The sequence below is a fragment of the Harpia harpyja genome, chromosome 6 (genome assembly GCF_026419915.1).
Source record: "Harpia harpyja isolate bHarHar1 chromosome 6, bHarHar1 primary haplotype, whole genome shotgun sequence".
Lineage (NCBI taxonomy): Eukaryota > Metazoa > Chordata > Aves > Accipitriformes > Accipitridae > Harpia > Harpia harpyja.
Genome location: NC_068945.1, coordinates 54,907,406 through 54,930,090, shown reverse-complemented (window position 1 = coordinate 54,930,090; position 22,685 = coordinate 54,907,406). Strand labels below are relative to the sequence as shown.

Here is a 22,685-nt window from a genome sequence, read left to right as displayed (position 1 = left end):
GTCATTCACTGCAATTCACAGGCAGGTGAAAGAGCTGCAGCATAACGTTCCAAGGCAGAATTGCCTTTTCTTTGTGCTCTGCCTGTATCTACACAAGCTGCCAATTTATTTAATCTGTCCATGAATGAAGGGAAAAAGGATTTGTCCAAGTAGAAATATAGTCATAATAAACATGAAGTAGAAACTGTAAGACATCTTTGCCTATTGAACTCCCTTCGAGACTAAAAATAAACTTCTCCAGACCTAAAAACGCTCTAATTGGTTCAAAATCCAGCCTGATATGTACAGCCTGAGAACCAGATCACTCTACGCATAACTCAATGCCTAACTATTGTAACTGGAATGGAAATGTGGCATAACAGTATGATAGAAACTTTAAATATATATAAAGAAAACCCTACCATCCATAGATCTGATTCATTCACAGGTTTTATACTCACCAATAAGAGAACTATCTGTAATAGTTAGTATTTTACTAGAAAGCCAACATTGTGCTTTACATTTCACCAGATATAGATATGTTTGCTTTGGTAATACAGATAGCAGCAGTATTTATTATATTCACAATGGCAGAATTATCATTTTGCCTCTTATATTACCATGCTTAACTACAAAAGCAATTTTTTTTGGTAATAAGCATCAGTTTAAGGCAGACAGCAGTGAATTCATTCTAATAATTATGCGTACTAGTGCAACAATTCACATTTTTTAATGTATCAAAGATCATATCTAGATTACAAACAGAAAGGAGAGCGTGACTTCAACACCATTTCTTCACTCATGCTTATTTTAACATGAGTTCAAGTAATGAAAGCCTAAAAAGAACAAGAGAAAATAGAAATTTTTCAGATAATTTAAAACCAATGCACAACTACACAGAATGGTTTACTCTCAGAGGTTTCCTTCATCAAGTATGAATAAAATACCCCTCTGTAGGCAATGATGAAGGACAGTCTACAATTCAAACAAGTTAATATTTAATAAATAATGAAAGAGACATTTTACGTGAGTTTCATGCACTGTTAATTTTTTCAAACCATTGTAATTGTAAAACATCCTTTGAGTAGTGGAAATTTCTTCCTGGCTGCCATTTTCTCCACAAAGGTGATGGAGTACCTTGGAGACTTGTATATTTTATTATTATTAAGGGAGAATTACTTAAGACTACTTATAGGACATTCCATTAAAAATCTTGTCTTGAAATTGTAGTATTCGAGTCTACCCAAATTCTGTTTTTCACAGTAATTTTTCCTCAGGTCTTTAAAGCTATCGATATTTACACAGTCAATCATGCTCATCTTTTAAACAGTTAAGGAAAGCACCACATGCAGATGCAATTGCTACAGTGCTTTCTCATGATATTTAAAAAAGCATATTGATGCATGAAGCTTGAAAATGAAATCATTTTCCCTACTGCTTTTCATTCATCACCCAAGGTTGCAGTTTGTAAAATTGCTCAAAAATGATACTGTACTTTTTTTAATAACTTTTAGTAGATAGCACTTGCCTACAGTTTCCATCTTTGGATCTCACAGCATTTTTGGCTACTGTTTTAAGCCTCTTCATAAAGGGAAGAAGTTGAACACAGAGTAACTTGCCCGAGTAACAAGTTTACATTTAAACCAAAGTTAAAACCCAAGTCCTGTGAACAGTGTTATAACGGAAGGATCGTTCTTTGTCTCTTAACTAATACTGCTTTGGGATTTTGTCCAATGCTTCGTCCATTTCCAGGTGATAAATTAATTTTTCCCCAGGTTTTTTTCCTTTGACTTATTTCTACCCATGAGTATAACCAACTTAACTGGAGACTCCCACTTCCAAAGTGGGAGCAGTGAAGAGAAGAACTTTCTTACACCTTCAACTATAGATGTATAACTTTTTTAAACTTTAAGAGCTGGTTTGGTTACACAAAGGAAAATCCCAAATCATGATAGCCCCCCTTTATTTGAAATGAAAGTTTCAGATTAAAACTGTAAGAGAAGACAGGAATACTATTCCTTCATTTGTACAAAAATCTAAATTTCAGCAGAGATTGATTCTCGTACTGTAAATAGATCTGTCTATCTTTCCTCCTTCCCAACCCCCCCCCAGATAATGATCCTTCTTCTGATACATTTAAGTAGAAGAAATGCCAAAAGAAAAACTTTGTTAATTGGAAGGGGGAGAGGGGAAAAAAAAAAAAAATGAACTCCATTGTGAAAATAAATAACACCAGTGTCAAAATGTCCATTCAAACCACGGCTTGAACTGATTTTTCCATTGCCATTGCAGCAGGCCCATCCTTGGTGAAAAACTCATTTTGGAAAGCCTCTGGGCTGAGAGTTCATTATCTCAAATTCAGCATTCTTTCTTAGTACCTTTTTGGAAGTAGGATTCAACTTTGGAGAATGCATTATTGGACATTTTTAATAAATTGTAGCAGGAAGTGGGTTTTGGTTCTCTTCTCTGGTTCATTACATTAAGGTGAGTAATGGTACAAACTCATCGACCAGCAAGAACTGGGAAAACAAAAATGAGCAGAGCACTGACATAGCTCCCGTGTTGTCCACCTCATGCACACTAGCCAGAAGGATTAAGGGCTTCGGCTTTCTGCCTTCCTCTAGCACTAGCTAGCACAACCCGTTTTCCCATGTCTTTCTGATGCACTGATGGGTGTATAGCCCTTCCTTCCAGTTCAGACAGGGCCTTTGTTCACCTCAAAGCTGCTCTACTATCTTCCTCCCACATGCCACACCTCTGCAGAGACTGCATTTGGTCATAAGGTCCTTAAAGAAACATTCTACATTTAGGTTCACCAATTTAAAAAGCACTCAGCAACAAAAATACTACAATTCCTGAAACCTGCTGAAGAATCCAAAATGATCAGAATCTATTCCAAAAATACTGCAAGCATAATTACTTGCAGACTTTTTAATTTCTTGAATGGAATAGTCTTTTCTTTGTTAATATTTGTTTGACAGTAGCATACCTACCTTCTTTTTTGAGCTCGCTTTTTCTTTCCCTAAACTTATCATGAGATTGCCCTTAATGAAATTATACTGGAGTGTTAAACATACATATGTCACCAGAAAAGGATTTTCATGAGGACAGAAAAAGATTTATTCATTCATTCTTGGATGTTGGAAGACCAGGATCAAGATTTCTCTGAAGCAATTAGAAGCATGAAACAAACAGTTTACTGGTTGTTATTACTTCTAATGTCAACTCTGATAAAAAAAATCTGAAGGACATATGCTAATTCCTGTTAAGTGGGCACTTAAGAGTTGTAATAACACAACTAAAGTAAGACAATTCACTGTTGTGATACTGCACTTCCATTCCAGCCTGCAAAGACATTAGAAAGTTTTAATCACAAAGACCAAGAGAGATGATGTTAGACATCAATTTCTCAGTCTACGGTTGCTAGAAAGGCATAAGACCAACTGATCAAGTAACAACTGTTTCTACAGAAACAATTATACTGTTTCTGTCGCCAGAAAGAGTGTAATTCACACAACTTCTAGAGAATTAAAGTCAATTTTATAACCATGATATACTTTTTTATATACATATACACATATGTATACCTAAATGTATTCATACAAAATGTAACTATGGTATATGTATCATAGTTAAAGGAGTTATAGAATAACTACTTTGTACACACTGTTCAGCTGAACAAGACAGACTCACTGTGAGCACTGCTTGTCAGTAGCAGTGATGACAGCAGAGTTTTAATCGAGTCAAGCAATCACAGATTTCTCCAAAAGCAACCCAGCGTGCCTTGTTCCAGCTGATTCAGCACTCCGAATCCCCAGGTTCGGCAGAGGATCTGGAACAGTGCTGAGAAGGCCTTGGGAGGTGGACACAGCAGGCATTTTGAGCAACCCTGTATTTATCAGCAAAATTGAACAGCAAAGAGTTGGGTACTGCAATTAAAACTCTTTGGATACCATTTTGTCCTCCCAGAAGCAGCATAACAGAATGTCCTCATTAAAAGTTCAAATATCATTCAAATACCAAAACAAATAAATAAATTACTAACTCAGTAGGAAGTCAAAAGCTGAGAGGCAGACAAAGAAATGTATTTTTCTGTCCGGAGCATAAAACAGTAGCTGCCTGGCTGCTCTCTTGAGCCTCAGTCAAAGAGCAGGTTGGCCCAATCTGTGACCTGTTCACAGTGTCAGACTCCTTTGATATCTAGCAAGCACTTGCTAGATAATAGTAATCAATGGAGATTAGAAACTATACATTAATCTGTGAATGTCTAATATTTGTCAAAAGAGAAACCAGCATCTTGCATTATTTTGCAGGTGCTAGAATTACTTAAAAATAATAAATAAAAGTCCAAACTATAAAATTCAGCTAAACTCACAGCTAATTCTAACTGCTACTATTATTCCACTGTGTCAGTAACCAATAATGCTATCCCAGAGTAGAATATTGCTGCCAATTTTACAAGCAAGCAATAAAAATAGTTTTTGCCAGAATTAAAACTGCATTTCTTTCCATTTATTTATTCATTCAACAGATGCATTAGCCAAGACTCTGCACAAGAACAGAATATTAAATTATATCAGCTGGATGTGTTTCTAAAAAGAATCTAAAAAATTAAAAAGATTAGTTATTTGGTGAATTCATTTCTTCAGCATGTACGACTAGCAGCTCTCAGTGATCTTAAAACATACTTTGAAAATACAGACACTTTCAGGCAAGCACAGAAAGAGAAAATAAACTTTGCATCATAATCACAGATTTAAACAAAGATTTAAAAGTACAGATTAACAATTTTATGTGGACTCTCTACAGCCCACAGTTCTCTCTGCAGCTGCTGGTCTATGGAATTTTTGGGAACAATCCCATTTTCATTCTTATTTCTTTGTCTTGTGGATGTGCAAATCTACTCAAGTCAATTTTGTGCCCAGCTGATCACAGGATGCTATCCAGCAAATTGCCATACATGGCAATTGTACCTACAGGAATTACACTGTGGTAGCAAACCGAAGAAGTATTGATATTGCTGACAATTTTTTTTAAAAAACCCAAAAATTTAAAGCAAGGTTTACAAGTCAAGCTCTTAGCAGTTTCCTACAAAAGCAACCATAAAACTCAACATTCAACATTCTCTGTCCACTTATAGCAAAAGTTCATTAAGAAAACAAGGAAAGCCTATATAAATAATTTTGAATAGCAGCTCAGTCATCCTTGTAGCAATTCTCACACTTCCCTGTCCTTGCATCCGACTCCTTTAGCTCTCACCACAAATTCATCCTACCAACTCCATGCCTGGCTCATCCTAAATAGACATATCTTTTCTTCTCCCTTCTGCCACGTCACACATACACGCAAGATACAGGTTATACTGGGAAGGGTAAGAGAAGGGGAAATGCACCAAAATACAAGGCACCTAATATAAAAATGAAAAGTTTTTCCAATATGGCACAACCCAAAGTACCGTACATAAAAGCACTATATCCAGTTTGTTCTATTCGTAATATTGATTTGCTTAACTGTTAGTTCCTATATGATTATAGGTTTTGTTTAGCAAATATCTTTACACTTAATTTAACTTCCTAGCTGATGTTAGAAGCAACGGCTTCTAGATGTCAAAATCCAGGTGAAATATTCTCCAAACGTGGTTCTGTATTTTCGTCCAATCTTCTATGCATGCTGCAAGGCCTGTTTCCTTAGAGATGTCGGGGGGGGGGGGGGTTGTTTAATTTTGAAAAGCTGGATGATGAAGTAGAGAGTTCTATAGTTTTTTGTCGATATATTTTTTTAAATCTCATTAATTATTTGCATGTTCTGGGGGTTTGTTTTGCTCCCCGCCCTTCCAATGCAGTTGAGGGCTTAAAGCAATTTAGATAGAAGTAAGGTTAGTGCAAGAAATAATTTATATTCTGACTTCGCCAATACATTACTTTACTTTAGGAAAAAAAAAAGAATGTCCTGAGAGAAAGATTTAGATACATGAACTATTTTTCCACTCAAACCTCAATTTGCTCATTATTACTCCAAAGCATTGCCTTGGCTTAACTTTCTTTGTCAAGTCTAGTTAGACATAAAAAATCTGTGCTTAAAGACCTGCAAAGAGAATAAATGTGGAAATTTATATAGTCCCTGCATTTTTCAAAAAGAAATTGGTCTCGTATTATAGAGACTGGACAGATTAATGAAATAGAGACAGACTTTCCAGATCTGCCCTAGGCTTCTAGCATGTAGCCAAACTTTTTTTCTACAAAACAGAATGATGTGAAGAGAAACTACGAAGCAGATACAGGATGCGCAGGTATTGTGGTCATGGACATTGCACAAGCAGCTAAAATCCTTAGCTAAAGCGTTAATCCAACTATCTCTAACTGTCCATATAAATTTGCTCTAGATTAAGAGTACTGAACACGAACTGAAATTTCTGTGACTACTATCAACCTTTATTGCTCCAAAGTACACTGTAATCGCTGCTTTGCCTACAGGCTTCAAGATTACTCAGAGAGGCTTTTATACTCTCACAAACTGTATTAAGTACTTGCTATTATCACAGCCTGTAATATTCATCAAGGTATGCGTTTAACTGACAATCCAAAGAGCCATATAGTCCTTACATGCAGATGTCCTCAAAGACCACTGGAAAATTCTTGTTGAAGTATTCTACCCTGGCCCAAAGTATGTATTGATTATTGTGATAATGCTGGCTTAAAGATTTTGGAGTGGGAGTGTTAAACAGGGTATTATCAAGAACCCAATAAACAGGTAGACGCCTAGAATTTTTTGATGACCAAAATAAGTTTCTGAAGAATATAAGAAAAATTTGCCAGGAAAAAAAAGTTACCCTGGGGGGAACAGGAAGAGCTGACTGAGTTTTTCTTTCTCCTTTGAGAGCAAGACAGCAGAAAAGGTATTACAACATAAAACAACTTTAAAGAAAAACATTTCCAACCTAACCACCAGCAGGCTTAAAATAGTAACCACTTTCAAAGGGCAGGCTCTCCCCTCATTCCATTCTTTCCTCACATTAAAACTAATTTGCTCGATTAATAAGAGAAATAATGTTCTCCTCCATATTCAGCTGTCTCTCAGAGGGAGTCGTTCTTCACTGGGCACCGTATCTACTGTGGAAAGAATGAGGACTGGAAAAGACCTCTACTTGTATCAGAACTGCAATTTCTCTTTTAGAAAGACAGCACGGTAACAGGCAGAGTCAGTATGTAATAACTTACATGGTTTTCCTGTTGATAAGTTGTAGCAGTTGCTATATTCTGTCTTCCACATTTCCTCCAGGAGCTCCTAACAGTAGGTATCAATTTGCAGAGTTGCTAGCCTACTGTCCTGGTTTCATCTCGGATAGAGTTAGTTTTCTTTCTAGTAGCTGGTATAGTGTTATGGTTTGGATTTGGTATGAGAAGAATGTTGATAACACACTGATGTTTTCAGCTGTTGCTGAGTAGTGTTTAGACTAAGCCAAGGATTTTTCAGCTTCTCATGCCCAGCCAGCAAGAAGGCTGGAGGGGCACAAGGAGTTGGGAGGGGACACAGCCAGGGCAGCTGACCCAAACTGGCCAAAGGGGTATTCCATACCACATGACGTCAAGCCCAGTATATAAACTGGGGGAGTTGGCCAGGACGGGGAGGGGGGCAATCGCTGCTTGGGAACTAACTGGGCATCAGCCAGCAAGTGGTGAACAACTGCATTGTGCATCATTTGTTTTGTATATTCCAATTCTTTTATTATTATTATTATCATTGTCATTTTGTTATTATTATTGTCATGTTATTATTGTTATTATTATTGTTACTATTTTCTTCCTTTCTGTCCCATTAAACTGTCCTTAACTCAACCCACGAGTTTTATTTTTTTTCCGATTCTCTGCCCCATCCCACTGGGTCAGGGGGAGTGAGTGAGCGGCTGCATGGTGCTTAGCTGCTGGCTGGGGTTAAACCATGACACCTACCTAGCAACATTGAAGCTTCTCTACTTTGAAGGGTACCAGAAATAATGCAAGTAATTATTTTCCTCTTTCCCACTCCAACTACACTTTATAGCTCCTATCACTGCAACTCATTCTACAAATACGTTCTAATTTATTAAGTAGACCATCAGTGAAGGCTGCTGTAGAATTTGACAAGTTTTGTCTCCATAAACATGTATCTGCTCATCATCCATTGGTGTAACAAAAATGTCTCCACCAACCACTTTCAATTTCTCAAGATTTTATTAGTAAAATAAAACCTAGGCTTTAAGCCTAATGACTGCAAAACCACTTGCAGGCATCAACCATATATGAAGCAAAACAGTATTCCCTTCCTCAGACATACCACTGACAGTATTGCTCTCAGCCTTCCCCCAAAAAACAGCAAATGAAAGCATTTTTCATACAAGCTCTGGTTTGCTTCAGTACTACAATAAGAGATTTCAAATACAACAATTATGCAGTGAGGTTAAAAATACTTTAGAAGATGGAAAAAACCTGAAACTACAGTTTAGACACAAAAATCCTTGATATTTGAAAGCTTCATCGAAAAAATTAGGTCTTCATATGCATTTTAAACAGTTTAGCTATTTATTTTAGACTCTAGACCTATAATATGTATGTTTAAAAAAACCCCAGAAAATATCAAGGGTATCATATTTCTATTTAATTTATCCTCTTAAGAAAGTGAGAGATATTTTTCAACAATCAATAAAAAAAATTAAACTATATTACAGATACAAATTATGGAAACTACTACACCCAAACAACAGAGGAAGAAAGAAAATAAACTGAAGATGATAGCAAGACAAATCTAAATTTAGATCAACATGCACATCAATCAAATGAATATTCTTTTTAGCAGCGTAAATGGCAAAGCCAACACATTACACTAGCTTAGTTCAATTTCCTTACTATTATGCATTTATCATTATAGCTTATTACTTTCAAACTTCTCTCACATGTCTTTTTATGGCACTACATAAACAGATTTTCTATCAGTTTCCCTGAACAACCTTGTAAAAATAATAACTCAAGAACTAAGGTGGCAAAGAGGGGAAGACAGAGTACTTTATCATTAAAAAAAAAAAAATCAGACAGGAAAACACATAGTACTGCATATCATTTTTCAGATTCTGAGAATTTAATGTGAGGAATATCATCACTATCAGACGGATGTGAATGACTTCCTATATTTGAACTGAACACAGGGCCCTGAAAGATGGTTTTAACCACATACAGCAGTCATTCACAACTGGGGGGAATCTAACTGCTGTCCACAGATTTTACTTTGTTGTCTAAAAAAGGCAATGTATGCTCCTGTCACTGCAGTTATACGGAAACATGCAGAGTTACTGTGTGTGGTCACTGAACTTGGATTCTAAAGGTAGTAAGACTACTGGATCCCTTCTGTGTGCTTTTTGTAGCACTTCCAAACCAAATCAGCCACGGGGCTAACTGAGCAAGGCTGCAATGTATAAACTCATCCTGATGGTAACCCTTACGCTGTGGGTGATCTTAACAAAATTAAAGGGACACAGTTTATGTTGTGATACCTATTCACGTTGTATTCACTCTTTGCTCAGAGGGCAATTAAGATCATAAGACTTTTGTCTCTTAATTTCAGCTAGAAGAATGCTTGCTACTAGGCACACCATGTGAACACTTTGTCTTAATTAAGAAAAAATCGTATTGCCTTCCTATTTTTAAAAATGACTAGAAACAAAGTCTATCCAAGATCTTTGTCAAATAAACAACTCTAGAGAAAATCTTCTTGTTTTCTTGTTTTGTTTTAAATCAGCAATTCCACTTAAAGGATATTACAGCAGGAAGGTGTGTAATGAAACTGCTGCAGCAGGGGATTGTAACAGGGTAGCTAGTGCTGCTCCTGCTGCTGCTCATCCCACATACTTTGCCAGGCAGAGCTTCCACAGCACCAAGGATATCTGATGGAGAATCCTGAACCAGATCCTGAAGTTTAAACCCTGTATGTTAAGTTCAGCTACCTCTGAATCCAATTCACCATAATAAGCCATGCAGAAAGCTTACCGAAATGTTTATATTGATGCCGTTCTGCAATGCACTTAACACAGCGCCGTCATGAGCTAGGACTTGGAGATGCTAGGCAACGCAGCAACCCAGGCAGCAGGGAATAACACTGAAAACTTCTTCCAACATACAAAATATTTTGATGAAAGCAAGGTAAGCAACTACCTAGGACTTTAAACCATGAGGCAATATTTCCTTATTCTACAGCCACATAGTGTCAGCACTCCAGCTTCAGCACTCCTCAGCTATCCTGCTAAACTACTTTCCAACTTACGGAATCAACATTCTTTCAGGCACATTTTCACAACCTTAAACAATGTGAGCAGGTGGCTTTATTCTTTGTATGTTTGAAGCAATACAAAAGACATGATGTCAGAATTCCAAAAGCCTTTCCATAATAATGAAAACCCTCACTAAAATCCAGTAGCAATTGCCAACTTAGAACTATTTTATAAATTAGAAATCTCTCAAATTCTCAGAGTACTCAAAGTACAATTTTAATGAAGGAAAAACTAAATTCACAGCAATATTGAAAATGCTAAATAAAAATGAAAAATTTATCTTGAAATTTACAATGACTATTTAAAATTTTGCCAATAACTACTACAAGATACAGCACCATTCATTGTGAATGTTTATACTAGAGGACAATTGATACTCCTTTTCTTTTTTACTAAAATGCTTAAATAATTGTGCAATAATGCACCAGGGCCATGATTTAGCTACATCAGTAAACCAAATTTAGTGTTATGCTATGAAAAGGATGCCTTCTTTATATATGAGTGATAACCGGCACTGGTTCTGTAATTCTTCTTTGGTATCACCTCATTGTGCAAAACTAAAACAAGATACAGTTTCAGTATTAATTACTAAAGGGCACTGTGTAACTTACACATTTCCTCATGAGTACAGGAATGTCCAGTGCTGAAAAGGTCAATAGTTGAACTAACATGGAATACTACTGAACAAATAACCTATGCCTAACAATTACACAAAACCAAATGAATCTTTTAAGGCATTCTTATTTTGTAGCATAAGTAGGTTATTTTTCTGTGCTCAAGCTGCTATGCTAACATTAACTCCACATCTTGAAAATTAATATAAAACTATATAAAATATATATAATAATATATCATATATATGACTTATATTTAATATATTTTATATCTAGGTAAAAATACTTGTCTTTATGTTGCTTCCAGAGGTGTACATCTTCGCAAATACAAGAGGAAGCACAATGAAATTATACATAATTAAGCTGGAAAATCCAAATTTGTTTTAATCTACGGAGGTAATTCTAAAATGGAGAAACTGAGATCAACAAAGTTGCATGTGCAGGAATGTTTTCTGGCAAGTGGAAAATGGAAGTTAGAAATGCAAAAAAACCCGCAAAACCCAACCTAAATAAGTCATTATGAAAATAACAAAACAAAGAAAGCTGTATGGCAATCAACAATCATCAGGGAGAAAAGAAAATAAACATTAAGGATAGGACATTGAATGGAAAATTAATCTTGTGGATGTCAGTCTTTATTACAGAAAAGGAATAACAGTCTTAGAACTGTTTTCGATAAATTAAACAAATGAGAATAGAGTACCTGTGTCAAAAGAAAGGAAAGACTGCATTATCGTCAGAGTCAGAATGGTACTTATGTACCAGTTCTAGCAGAGTTTTTGTCATCTATCACTCTTAAACAATAATAAAACCCTTTACTACTAGAACTTGTGTACTGGACGGGAGTCAGGTTTAGACCTTTTCAACATAAAAGCGTGCTGCAACATGATCCAGGCCAGCAAGCCATAATTTCAGTAGTGGGTAAAACAGAACACCTTGACAAATCCAGCATAACGAGAGCACATCAGTACAACTCCTGAACCCAAACTGCTATTATCCACTGTTTATTTTTCCTTGATACTATAAAAGTTACTGGATTTTCAACAACATTCTAACAAAGTTCTTTGCAACAGACTATTAAGGACACTAAGATGCAACAAGGTAAGAAACACATTTTAGATATGGATCACAAGCTAGAACAGATACAAACAATAAACTATCCAGAGGAGCTACACTAGAATTGGGCATCACACTGCCCAGTGTAGGTAAGTGCAAGGTACAGGAGGATCTATCCAGCTGGAATTGTACAGGTGCACCATGTAAATACTGCTGAAGAACAATCCCAGGGCAAGATGTCCAAAATCAACCAATATTCATTTTCAAAAGCAACTTAAGCTCTAAAGAGATTATGTGTCACTGAAAAATTTGTACCAGTTAGGAGCCCAAGTCTCTTGCAAATATGAGAACAGATGACATTTTTAGACCCAGATGCAGTAAAATTCTAAACAGCCACTAAATGAGCAGCAATATTCAAACTAGGAAACAAGACGTGCAGCCCAAAGAGAGAGAAAGCGCTGCTGAAGCATTCAGGGGAGATAATCGTAGAAAGTGAAGAAAGAATAACACAGAGAACAAAGGAAGTAAGCGGACACAGATTCCCAACTGTGCCAATAAAGATCTTTATGAATGTGTCTATTCCATGACACCTGGATGTTAAGACAGTCTGTGATAGGTTTAGGTAAAGCTAAACCCTAAAGCACACTGAAAGAATGCTAAAGCTCCAAAATCAAGGACTCTGATAGAAAACATCAAAATAGAGTACTTCATTTGGCCCTGCTAGACCTTGCGAGCCTAAGGAGCCTTTTTAACAAAGTAAGCTTCTTTAAAAAACTACGGTGCAAGAAGCTGCATTTGGGGTCATCTTACCAACTCACCAGCAAAGTTGAGACCTCCAGATCTACAAATGACATACCACCATTTTGGAATGCAGTAACAGTCGATGCTAGGACATTACTCGTGTAGAAAGTAAGACAGTAGATAAAAGATGGAAGAAGACCAAGAAATATGCTACAACTTCCAAATTTTTGGAATTCCTGCTCTCAGCAACACAGAAACACATGCTCTAACAGACAGTTATGACTCCTGAATTCAATTTAAAAGTACTACAGGGGTGTATGCTACAGCAATTGCAGTTATCTCTACCCATGTGCACCCAGTGCCTCTTTACATGCACATGCCTCTGTTCCCTTCTACTCCACTCTGCTTCAAGCTCCTGCCTCTCTGCATTTATTTTCTCCCCACATCAGACCCAGTAGCCTCAATCCTTCACAGCTCTATTCTCTGCCACATTCTGGGTCTCCCTCTCCCCTTCTGTTGCCATTCTCAGTCCTAAGACCCTTCATCGCCTGTCTCCTGGTTTGACTCCTGCTGTTCCCTGTTACTTCTACCCTCCCATTACCCTTCCACCTCACTTTTCGCTCCCCTAAAACCCAAAATACCAGTCAAATTCTTTCTCTTCCATTCTGTACTGATATAGAAACAGGTATAAGAACAGCACATTTTTCTGCCTAATGCTGAGTGTCTGCACATGGCTCTTTTTGCCCACTCTTCCCTATCTACCCTTTGAGGATGATGTCATCTGTTCACACCATCTTAACTAGCATCTGCACAGCAATGGCTTGTAAGCATGTCTATCCATCCACCTACTCCTGATTGCCTCCATATGGTACTGCTTCTTCTCCTGATTTTCTCTCCAGAAAACTTAAGCTTGATATGTTCACAGCTCAGCTCCTTACCATTCCCCTCAAACACTTTTTGCAGAAAAAACTTTTGCCATTATCACCTCCTGTAATATAGGAAGTCTTTTATGACCCCTTTGCCTGCGTTTGAACCACATACCCACACTATATCCAAAATCTCATTACAATCTTCTTCCATGTATACATCTTTTCCTTTCTAACAGTACAGCTCACCCAATATCTCCATCTTTCTTCAGGCACACACTAAAGAATTAGAAAGAGAGATGGAGATTCATCAGTTTAAATTTAGACAGGCTTCCCTACTTATCCTAAGTCATACTGAAAGTGTAGCAAGTAAATCTCTTTAATATATTAGTATTTATGCTTTCATTTCAGGAATCTTCTTTATCACGTCACCCTTAAGAGCTATGCTGGTATCACTGGTTTCAAGCTCTTGGGAGGCAGATGATACAGAGACAGCTCAAAGAGCTCCATCAGTTGCTACTCAACTGGTACCAGTTGGTACCTACCGATCTTTGTTCAAAGTTTCTGCAATCTTTATTCAGCTATTTTCTGAACATAAAAGAGTACGAAACAGGAAGCACGCTAGACAGATATGTAGCCATTTTAAAAAATAAATAAAGTATGTTGTTACCTAAAGATAAATAATATATTGAATGGCTGGCTGGCTGAGAAAGTAAAGAGAAGAAAAGCAGACATCCAAGTTATACAATTGCATTTTTAAATTGCATTAACAACTTAAAAACAGAGGACCCCATCAAAATTTGACCAAAACTGCCATCTTAATACAGCTACTTCTATAAGAACCATGCTTTAACACTTAGTATGTTATCAAACTTTAAAAAAAAAAAAAAAAAATCTTTAAAATCAAGGAAAAAAAAAAAAACCCACAGAAAAAGCCCCACACCCCACACTTATTTGAGATGAAAAACTACCAGCAGAACATCTTATACTCAGATAGTCTTAAATTACTTGCTTCAGCAAACCAATTTTTAAAAAATATTATTTTGGGTTGTATACTGAATTTATTTCCAAGGTTTATTTTAACATTAGTACTAACTAAAACAGACACTGTGCTACACTTCACTTACTCCTCATTATGTGTTGTGAGCATTGTTTATACTGATAGAACAGATTCAGAAATAAGTTACAAAACAAAAAAGTGAAAATGAAGACACCCCCTGCAAAGTGAAGGTCAAGAACATCAGGCAAGACATCCTTACAAAATAATCTCTGAAGTCTCTAGCAAAATTAATGAGAAACATACAAGATTTTTTTTAGAAGTTAATATTTCAACAAAATTAACAACCTACACTACTATACATACATTATACATGGTGACAGATTATAAAAATTATTCTTTTCTGATTCATGCATTAAACTGCATTATCAACCCATTTTAAGGGTCTGAATAATCTCTGTGACTCCTAACAGTAATTTTCCTAATATACATGTGGGTACCAACTTGTCCTTAATATAATTTATTCAAGATAAGACCTAAATGTTCAATTGCATATAAACATATCAGGTGAAATTCAGCATGGCTTAAAGAGGCAGTTTTATTTCAGAGATGTTCTTAGGACAAAAAAAAAAAAAAAATCACAAATGGAAAGTAGGCAAATTCAAATATAGATTGTTGGAAGCTTTTTAAATAATAAACGTTTAATCCCCCTTTTTTTTTCAGTGTCATGTGGTTTCCAGTGTACACAAAGTAGAGAGTGAAAAGGTAAAAATAAAACTGGCATACCCTTAATATATTCCAGAATTCATAAATCACTTGTAAATTTAGTCCTTTTACAAAAGAATCCTTATATAAATCGGGTGGAGGGAGGGCATCAATCCCATATATGAAGCACAATTTAAGCCCAACATCACTGACCAATCAAAATTAGTAAATGCACTGCATCTCTCTGCAGTGAGGAGAAGCGACAAGGTAGGCTGTCATTCTGCAAAAGCTGCCCATCGCAAGCTTTCCTCTCAGAAGCACTGCTTTTCTTTTTTAGAAAGCTTGAATCTCAGTGGTGTCTCTGGAGACAAGAAGCCTTCAGTATGTTAAATTACTTTCATTATGTATTTTCAGATGCTTATTGATTCTACAGTAGGAAGAGTGGGAGACTGCAGCAGCCTGTAAACCAGAACTAAAGCAGTTGTATACATTAGCAGTATGCTGAAACAATGGCACAGTACAGGCACAAATTTTCATTAAGGTCATTTTTTGAAGATACGCTTATTACCCTCTTTCCCTTCTACTCTGCTAACAAGTGAACAAAATGAATCCCTCCAACCTGGAACTGCTTCACCTGCATCGAGAATTTATCAAATCTTTAGTGGAGGTAAGATCTGTTCCTTATTATGGTATGCAGAATAAGCAACATTTAACAAAAAAAAAATTGGAGAAAAAAGGGAAGAGATCAGATTCAACTTACATTAAGCGCTAGTATCTTGTTATATTTGAGACCAGGAAATATTCAAATGCTATTTCCCCTTCCCATTAAAAACACAATGGCAGAAAAATGTTTTTTGTATGAAAGTCTTGTAGAATATTAAGAACCTGTTTTGGTCATACAACATAAAGACAGTACAGTTTAAGCTAATACAGTATTGGGGAAAAAAAAACCCATATCATGCAACCAGGAATATTTTTTTCCTCCCTCAGCAGTATTTCCAAATATTGGCAATTAAATATGTTATAGATTTATTCAGTTACTCTTTGAAGGATCAGATAGTCTGTTATTAGTGTATACTTATTGCTTTATGAAGGTCGGCTAATATGACTAATCTCTGATTGCTCAAGATATCCCCCTTTCTTCTTGTTTTTTTTTAAACTTATTTCTTTCATTACCTTGTACCTTCAAGCCGTTTATTAAAAGCACAGATTTGCTAAATATTTATTTCAAGAAAGAAAATTACAACAGTGTGCAAATTAAACAAAAACATATTTCCTATAAAGCTCATTGACTCTGCTCAATTTCTCATTAGAAGACAAGAGAGTTGTATGTATAAACTACCTGCTCACAAGAGCTGTAAAACTACATTTCCTAGCTCTAGTCACAGACACTCTACATCCAACAGTTACTGCTTCTGGTCAGGGTTTTTTGTAACCTGCACTATTTGAAGAACAGGAAACTTGTCCAAAAATCTAAATTCACATTAAGTTGACAGAAGAATGACATGATTTTACTAGCAAACAGTGAACGCTAACTGATTTTCTATGTAATCTGTAAAATCCAATTTTAGAGATCTTTTATTCATTAAATAAGTGATACTAGAAAATATATTCTTGCACTACTTTATTTTGAAATTGTAAGCCCTACTTTTAACCTTTTTTTTCCTCCCCTTCACAAGGGCATGCAGCAACTAATTCAGTTTTACAACTGACAATATGAAGAATGCAGTTGACCGGGTATCTTTCTAGCTGTATGACCTACAAGCAGCAGGATGCATCACTAAAATGTATTCTTAAGACATAAAGGAATTAGAAACAAAACATGGAACACACTTGTATTACCATTTACGTGCATGACACTTCAACAATATACATGGAAGACTAACACATCTGCTCAGATTTTCATTAAAAGAAGAGTGCAATGATTGATTCTTAAAATGGTGAGCATTTCTTAAAGAGGGATTTATAATTTAAAACCAGAATTGTGGAAACTACTGATGCATGAAGAAACAATGAAACATGAATTCCCAAAAGGAGAATATGCATACTTCACCAGCAAGCTGAATAAGGGTTTAACCAAGCTTTTTCTATACTACTTATTAAATAACTTATTTGTCATAATGACTAATGGATAATTTTTCTCTCAATTTTATGGTCTGTTATGTATTCTCCTTAAATGAAAATAAACCAAATTAGGTAACTCACGATTACTCTCAAAGCACATGAACTGGATTTTATGATGTATAGCAACTTCTTTGACTAAGCCATCACTCAAAAGTAATGAGCAGGAATATTACAGAAAGAAATACGCAACCATAAACTAAAGGATGTCTACATACACTCTGAACACAGAGATCAGAAATTATTTTTTTTTAAACCTGGAAAATAAAAACAGGCTACTACAAAATGCAACAGGGGAAAGAAATTAACATCACTTAAAAGAAGGTTTATTTCTTATTGCTGGCTTGAAACTCAGAACAGACACGCAGAATATGCACTGGTCTGTAGAAGTATCTCAGGCAATTAAGAAGTCCCCATGTTTAATCAGAATTTTTTGCTGCTGAAGTGCTGGAACAAAAAAAAGAAAAAAAAAAAACCTGCAAGGAACGAAATAAGAGCCCAGCTACCACTTGGTTTCCAGGTTACAGTGCATGTCAAATATCTGTCAGTGACACCATGTATCAATTTATGACAAGCTGCTGCAATGATCTGAAAGGCCCTTGAGGCACAGAGAACAGGTAGGTCAGCAGTTGCATGCACCCCACCTCTGCTCAGCATTTGCAAGGGAACAGGCACTGTCCAGAAAGGCGATGCATTGGGTAAATTAGCTCCCTGCCTTGACATTTCTGCTTTTATTTAACTGAAACCTAATCAATGCAACAAGGAGGTGATGTTTTAAACTATTCATAAGACTTAGCACATCTGAAGTTTTCTGTTTTCACAAAATATCAGTTGACATAATGTTAGAGTTAAGATTGTCATTTGTTTTAGCAGATCTGCTTTTGATTTCCTCCCAGCTTTTGCTAATATTAAAGAACTCCATTTATCCAGTAATAGATTTGGAATGGTTTCCTGAAATCCATTCACAGCCAGGACAGTGTACACAGTGGAAATCATATTCCTGAGGGTTAATATAAACCTAATAGAGGTTGCCTAAATCAGAAATTAAACAAAGCTTTTGAAATATTTCTTGTTTCATTTCACACCTGAGACTAATACTTTCTAATTTACATCTTTTGTATTTAAGAGGCACATGTGAAATAACTGTTGAAGCATACCAAGAATTTTCATCATACAATTTGCAATTAATAGTATTGTGCAATTGAGGCTTTTCAGAACTGCAGATGAAATCCATTTGCATATTGTATCCCAAGTGTGCTTAATTCATACTTTCATTAAAAAAGAGCTCATTTTCATTCACCTTAGTGCTATCCATTTTTAATGTATTCAGAATGGAACAAAGGTCTGGTATTAAATTTATTTTTTTGCCAAGTATGTCCCCTCTTAAATTTAAAGCTACCTAAAAAAAAACCCCAACCCTCAAGTGTCATAATAAGAAATTGAATAACCTCTCTTTTATTTATTCATTTCATTACAAACTGAAGAGCTGGCTGACAATGTAAATACAAACATCAGGTATTACATGCAGATGCTACATTTACAACCTATCGGCATGTGTAAAACAAAGCAGATGAGCCACAAAATAAAATATCTCCTAGATGTAATAAATGTTGCTGGCTTTGAACCTCATTTATTTCTACGCAAACATGCTATGTATATAAATCTGTTGGATTTAATTGCAGTTTGTATTTTAAAAAAAAAAAAAAAGGCAAAACAAACCCCTGAAAGAGACAGTTTTCTTTTTAAGCTATTATTTTCTAAAATTATTCCATTAAATCTATTCTGGAATAAAATTAAATACTCTTCCATTCCATTCCATGTAGGCAATGATTTCTTGAAGAAATTGAATATTCAAATTAGAAAAAGGAAATGTAGTATTTTTCTAATAAACTCCATTCCCCCAAACCCACATAAGTTTTGCATTTGAAATTATATATACTTATATAAAATTGTTGTAGTGGAAAGTTTCATACATGTAGATGCACACGAGATAAAAGTGAATAGAAGTCTTCAAGCTCTGTAAAAATCTGCTGAATTACAGAACTTTTAAGTTTCAGCACACAACACTATTGCAAACTCTTTATAAGATGCTGCTAAATTGCCATAAATAATTTAAATGTTCTTTTTACGATACATGAGTAACTGTGTTCCATGTTCCTATCACTCTCTTTATCCACAGGAGCCTTTTTTAAATGATCTTGAGTACTAATTTGTTAATACTTAACAACATTCTTCTAAAGTGACCCTCAACGCAATACAAAGGCAATGCACAAGTATAGTTTATTCAACAAATGGGCCCTTTGTAAAAAACACATCACTATAAATAAAGCCTTGTCTCTCTAAGTGGAAGCTTTTCACTCTTTTTTTTTTTTTTTTTTTTCCAACAAATCCTGCTTTCCTTTAAAAAGGAAAGACCTTATTCTAAATCCTCAGGCTTTTGAGTCCATGCCAACTAAAGCTCTAAACATACAGTAAATCAAGAGTTTGATAAGAATAGATGCTTTTCCTCCCTCCTCCTTCCCCAGCATTTATCTACAATAAGTGGTAAAAAAAGAAATCAAATAGTTCCATATTTTATTTCACCTTTCAGGAGGAAAAACAACTGCAACAAAAGAATGTGTTTCTCCCCCATTCTGGAAGTCAACATGCAGTCTGAATCTAACATTACAGTTCGAGATGCCATTGATGACATCGACACCAACATGTACCAACCACTGTCATATCCATTAAGCTTTCAAGTTTCTCTCACTGGATTTTTGATGTTAGAAATTGTTTTGGGACTTGGCAGCAACCTCACCGTGCTGGTACTTTACTGTATGAAATCCAACTTAATCAATTCTGTCAGTAACATAATTACAATGAACCTTCATGTACTTGATGTAATAATTTGTGTGGGATGTATTCCTCTAACTATAGTTATCCTTCTGCTTTCACTGGAGAGTAACACTGCTCTCATCTGCTGTTTCCATGAGGCTTGTGTCTCTTTTGCAAGCGTTTCAACAGCAATCAACGTCTTTGCTATCACTCTGGACCGATACGACATCTCCGTAAAACCTGCCAATCGAATTCTGACCATGGGAAGGGCTGTGATATTAATGACATCAATATGGATCATTTCACTTTTTTCCTTCCTGATTCCTTTCATTGAAGTCAACTTTTTCAGTCTTCGAAGCGCAACTACTTGGGAAAACAAGACACTTTTGTGCGTGAGTACAAACGAGTACCACACTGAGCTAGGAATGTACTACCACCTTCTCGTTCAGATTCCAATCTTTTTCTTCACTGTTATAGTAATGCTTATTACATACACCAAAATACTTCAGGCTCTAAATATTCGGATTGGTACAAGATTTACAACGGGACAAAAGAAGAAAGCTAGAAAGAAAAAAACTATATCTTTGACCACTCAGCATGAGACTACAGATGTGTCCCACAGCAGTGGAGGAAGAAATGTTGTCTTTGGCGTAAGGACTTCTGTGTCTGTCATAATTGCTCTACGCCGAGCTGTAAAACGACACCGGGAGCGAAGAGAACGGCAAAAGAGAGTCTTCAGAATGTCCCTCTTGATTATCTCAACATTCCTTCTCTGCTGGACACCCATCTCTGTTTTAAACACCACCATCTTATGTTTGGGCCCAAGTGACCTTTTGGTAAAGTTGCGACTATGTTTTCTAGTAATGGCATACGGAACAACTATATTTCACCCTCTACTTTATGCATTCACAAGGCAAAAGTTTCAGAAAGTTCTGAAAAGTAAGATGAAAAAGCGAGTTGTTTCTATAGTGGAAGCAGATCCCATGCCAAATAACGCTGTAATACACAACTCATGGATAGAGCCTAAAAGGAACAAAAAGATTACCTTTGAAGACAACGAAGTAAGGCAGAAATGTTTAGTACCTCAGGTTGTCACTGACTAGATTTCAGTATTCACCAAAACACATCAAGCGGAATATTTGAACAAATTGTAGAAAAATACTGCCAAATAAGAAAAACTTTTTTTAACTATTGGCGAGACTGTAAATTTTCAATATATATGTTAAATAGAGTAGGTCTTGTATATTCAGTTTCTTCATTATGTAAGATATATGTTGCATGGCCGTTTGTTAGCATAACACCATGTGTATATTTGTCAAAAATATTCAAGTCCTCTTTTTTAGAAAAATAAATAGCCTTAAAGAAGTGCAAACTTTTAAAAATATTTGTATGGCTCAGTTTCTCTGTAAAGATAAATGAGTTTTTAAACAAAAATTCCACTCGGGAGTACTTTTCTAAAGCACAAATTCAATGTTTTGCATGATATGGTATTTTTAAATTTAATTCATAAACAGTATTGATCAGAGACATTCTGAATGCTATACAGCTACAACTTGGACACATTTTGACCTCATATTTAGATAGCTACTTATTTCAAACTTCTTTAGCATGCAATTACCATGCATGTGTAGACAAAGCCATTTATGTGATGCCCTTCAATTAATGGTTCAGAATTATTTAATTTTGATGGGGGGGGGGGGAGTTTATGTAGGTCCAAAAACTGACAGTACTTTTAAGAAAAGTAAGTAGTCTTGCGTATACAATCTCAGATCCACAGTTTCTATGTAGAAAATACACAACTTTGAATAATTACACAGGAGGGGTGGAGGGGGTAAGGGGAAAAGACAGACTAAATGAAGGCAAAAACCACAGACAAGAAAGTTATTAGTCTTGATGCTAAAAGAGAACCAAACAACAAAGCCATTCCTGTGCAAAGGCTTAGATTTTCACACTGAAGGGGTTTAGCTAGACCTCTAGTGTGACATGGGGACCTTTTATACAGAGGTTTTTCATTCATACCATCTATCTGCATAGACGGATATGGCTGTCAAGTGCCACAGCTAAAGTAGAAGATAATTTTCTTGTCCTCAATAACTTTTGTATTATTTTGACTTCACTTCTTTGATGATGTTCAGTTCTAGCCATGCAACTGCTTTGTCACAAACCAATCGCCGATACTGCTAGCTTTCCTATTTCTGCATTTCCTGGACGGCCATGGTATACCATCATTCTATATCCTATTTTTCTATTTCATTTTATACCTGCAGTGAAGAATCAAGAAGCCTTAAGAGGTCATCATCATCCATAGCACTGTAAGCAAGAATTAAGATATTCATCCAAACAAAAGTTTGTTGAGTAGTTTGCACTATCCCATGCTTAAAAAATTCCTAATTTCAAAAAACAGTCGCTACATTCATTGACTCAGTTACGGGGGGAGGGGGAAACAAAACAAAAGCCTGCAAAATCAGTTAGCATGATTTCACTTGTCTTGTTAC

General features: G+C 35.9%; 2 protein-coding genes across 4 annotated transcripts in view; one reads left to right on the top strand and one right to left on the bottom strand.

The window, feature by feature from the left end:
• The window catches only part of COG5 (component of oligomeric golgi complex 5), a 194,938-nt gene that overhangs the window by 139,013 nt on the left and 33,240 nt on the right, over positions 1 to 22,685 (bottom strand). The gene's annotated exons all lie outside the window — the stretch shown is intronic.
• On the top strand, positions 15,493 to 21,574 carry GPR22 (G protein-coupled receptor 22). 3 transcript variants are annotated; one of them, XM_052789455.1, is made up of 3 exons: positions 15,494 to 15,922; positions 16,935 to 17,195; positions 19,967 to 21,574. In XM_052789455.1, the coding sequence occupies exon 3, from the start codon at positions 19,992 to 19,994 to the stop codon at positions 21,291 to 21,293; it is 1,302 nt and encodes a 433-aa protein (XP_052645415.1). In that variant the 5' UTR covers positions 15,494 to 15,922; positions 16,935 to 17,195; positions 19,967 to 19,991; the 3' UTR covers positions 21,294 to 21,574. The 3 variants fall into 3 exon arrangements, with proteins under 3 accessions (XP_052645416.1, XP_052645415.1, XP_052645413.1); XM_052789453.1 differs by having other exon boundaries at positions 16,935 to 17,993; XM_052789456.1 differs by lacking the exon at positions 16,935 to 17,195 and having other exon boundaries at positions 15,493 to 15,922.

Coding starts and splice junctions, on each gene's coding strand:
- GPR22 (XM_052789456.1), top strand. CDS start 19,992: ATGTGTTTCTCCCCCATTCTGGAAGTCAACATGCAGTCTGAATCTAAC.